This window comes from Lutjanus erythropterus, chromosome 1 (genome assembly GCF_056507025.1).
Source record: "Lutjanus erythropterus isolate fLutEry1 chromosome 1, fLutEry1.hap2, whole genome shotgun sequence".
Lineage (NCBI taxonomy): Eukaryota > Metazoa > Chordata > Actinopteri > Lutjaniformes > Lutjanidae > Lutjanus > Lutjanus erythropterus.
Window position 1 is genome coordinate 534,408 of NC_139317.1, and position 2,500 is coordinate 536,907.

The 2,500-nt window shown below is 44.6% G+C and overlaps 1 protein-coding gene across 1 annotated transcript in view; it reads left to right on the forward strand.

The window, feature by feature from the left end:
• plekhg4 (pleckstrin homology domain containing, family G (with RhoGef domain) member 4) overlaps positions 1-2,500 on the forward strand; it is a 44,172-nt gene that overhangs the window by 41,082 nt on the left and 590 nt on the right. Inside the window, exons 15-18 of the mRNA XM_084723777.1 lie at positions 143-369; positions 798-898; positions 1,038-1,243; positions 1,463-1,520. Of these exons, the coding sequence (XP_084579903.1) occupies positions 143-369; positions 798-898; positions 1,038-1,243; positions 1,463-1,501 (573 nt within the window). The 3' untranslated portion in view covers positions 1,502-1,520. The remainder of the gene's footprint in view (positions 1-142; positions 370-797; positions 899-1,037; positions 1,244-1,462; positions 1,521-2,500) is intronic.

Below are 2,500 nucleotides of genomic sequence, written 5' to 3' on the forward strand. Positions count from 1 at the left end.
TGTGTGTGTCTCTGTGTGTCCCTGTGTGTGTCTGTGTGTGTGTCTGTGTGTGTCTGTGTGTGTGTGTCTGTGTGTGTCTGTCTGTGTGTGTCTGTGTGTGTGTGTGTGTGTGTGTGTCTGTGTCTGTGTGTGTCTGTGTCTGTGTGTGTGTGTGTGTGTCTGTGTGTGTCTGTGTGTGTGTCTGTGTGTGTGTGTCTGTGTGTCTGTGTGTGTGTGTTTAGGTGCCAGAACGAGGGCGTCCATTGCCGTCTCCGTCTTCGATCACTCCAACCCTTTCAAACGAGGAGCGGTGACCTCTGACCCCTCAGTGACATCATCAGGACCATCATCGTCCAGCCTTCTGGGACCGCTCAATCTGCACATGTACAGGTAACACACACACACACACGCACACACACACACACACACTCACACACACACTTGGACAGTATATGTAATGAAACAATAATGTAGAGCTGAATGATTTTGAAGAAAATATTTCGACTGTTCTCTCTCAAAAGAAAAAACTTTTGGTTTCTCTGGAAACACACGGGGTCTGACTAATAACTGGAAAAACAACTCCTCTGTAATGAAACCCTGTTTACTACTCCATCAAGTAGTCTGGCCCTGAGTGACGTCCAGCGACGGAGATGAAACTGCTTCCTGTTGAGTCAGCAGCTCACATTGATGCTTTGTAGAGATAAATGAATGAAAATCACACAAACACTGACCTTTTCTTCCTCCTCCTCCTCCTCCTCCTCCTCCTCCTCCTCCTCCTCCTCCTCCTCCTCTTCCTCCTCCTCCTCCTCCTCCTGCAGTCAGAGCCTCCCCTCGTCTCCTGCTGCTGAGAACTCCTTCATCACTTCCTGTATTGAGGAAGATGAGCAGGAACACGAGACCAGCAGCCAGCCCTCCATGAGTACGTAACACACACACACTATTATCAGAACATTTCCCATAATGCACCTGGGTAGTGTTTTTGATCAGATCCTCCCTGCCTGCAGCCACGTCTTTAAACTCGTCTGATGACATCACAGTGACATCATCTTGTTTTTCAGCCACAGAGAGTTCAGGTTCATCGTCTCGGTGTCTCTCCGGCTCCACCGGCTCTGACAGCGGCTGCGTCTCCGCCCACCTGCAGGAGGCGCTGCCCGAGGAGGCGAGCGCCCCCAGCCAGCCCTCCTCCTCATCCTCATCTTCCTCTTCCTCCAACAAACAGCACCTCAACAGCCAGTTCATTTCACCTGTGAGGACAGACTCACCTGTGAGTGTCTTCTTGGACTTTGATCAGTGTTTTCTGATATTTTATGAACCAAACAACTAATTAATTATTGGAGAAAATGATCGATCGAAGCGGATGAATTGATGATGTCATTAGTTGCAGCTCTGAGTGTAACTTGTTTAAATCTAAGTGTCAGGAGATGAATCCAGCTGTGATGTCAGTGTTCTCATGTTAACATCTGTCTGTTTGTCGTCTGGTCAGAAATCAGCTCCAGTTATCAGCCCGGCCACCATCGTGTGATCAGCTGACCTGACCGACTGTAAGTGAACTCATCGTCACATCAGACACACACACACAGAGTGAGAGCTCAAACACAGGAAGTGATGTCACAGAACCACTGATTATCATATTTCATTGATCACTACGAAGATAAAAGTGATTGTGATATTGATCCGGTGACTTCACTCTGAAACTGATCGGGTGTCTTTAATAATTTCTGCCAAATCTGAAATCTAAAAATCATTTTTCTTCCTTTTTCTTCAACCAATAATCTCAAGACATCCATCAATCAGTCTTCAACTTTTAGCAGCGCAGAGCTAACATTCATTAGTTAGCTAGCTCACTAATGTTGGGTTGAGACACACCCACTTTTCAATGATCAAATCAGATTCCTCCAAATGTTATGTCCCGCCCACCTGTTATCCTGTTTCACTCTGAAAATACGTGTCAGTTCAGAAAATGGAGTCTCTGCTGTTTCATCTGGGCTGCTAACTGCTAACATATATGCTAACATGCTAACACTTGAAACTAGAGATTGAGACCTTGAACTGATCAGGAAACAGTTTCCTGCCCCTGCTGGACGTCAGACAGACTGTTCACGGTTCACTGCTGCCTCCTGTGGCCAAACTGACCATCAACAACAACAAACACTTCAGTCATAAACTCAGGAGAGAAAACTAATTATTAAACAAACAATTTTTATTTTTTTAATCATATGTAGAAAATGAGCAGAATGTTTTTCCTGCACTCAGAGCTGCTGCAGTGAATTAATACAATAACAGGAAATTAACTACTATTGATCAGTTTTCTCAATTTTCAGTTTCATTGATATTTATTAATAAGACATATAAATACATTTGTATAAAAAAAGGATCTAATGGAAAATGTTGAGAGATCTCTTCAGTCCCTGCAGGATCTCACAGGATTGTTGCAGAGTTCACAGCAGCTTCTCTAAAAGACTGCAGTTCATGCTGTGATGTGTTCAGGTGTTTTTTGCAAAGAAATCGCAGGAACAAGTGA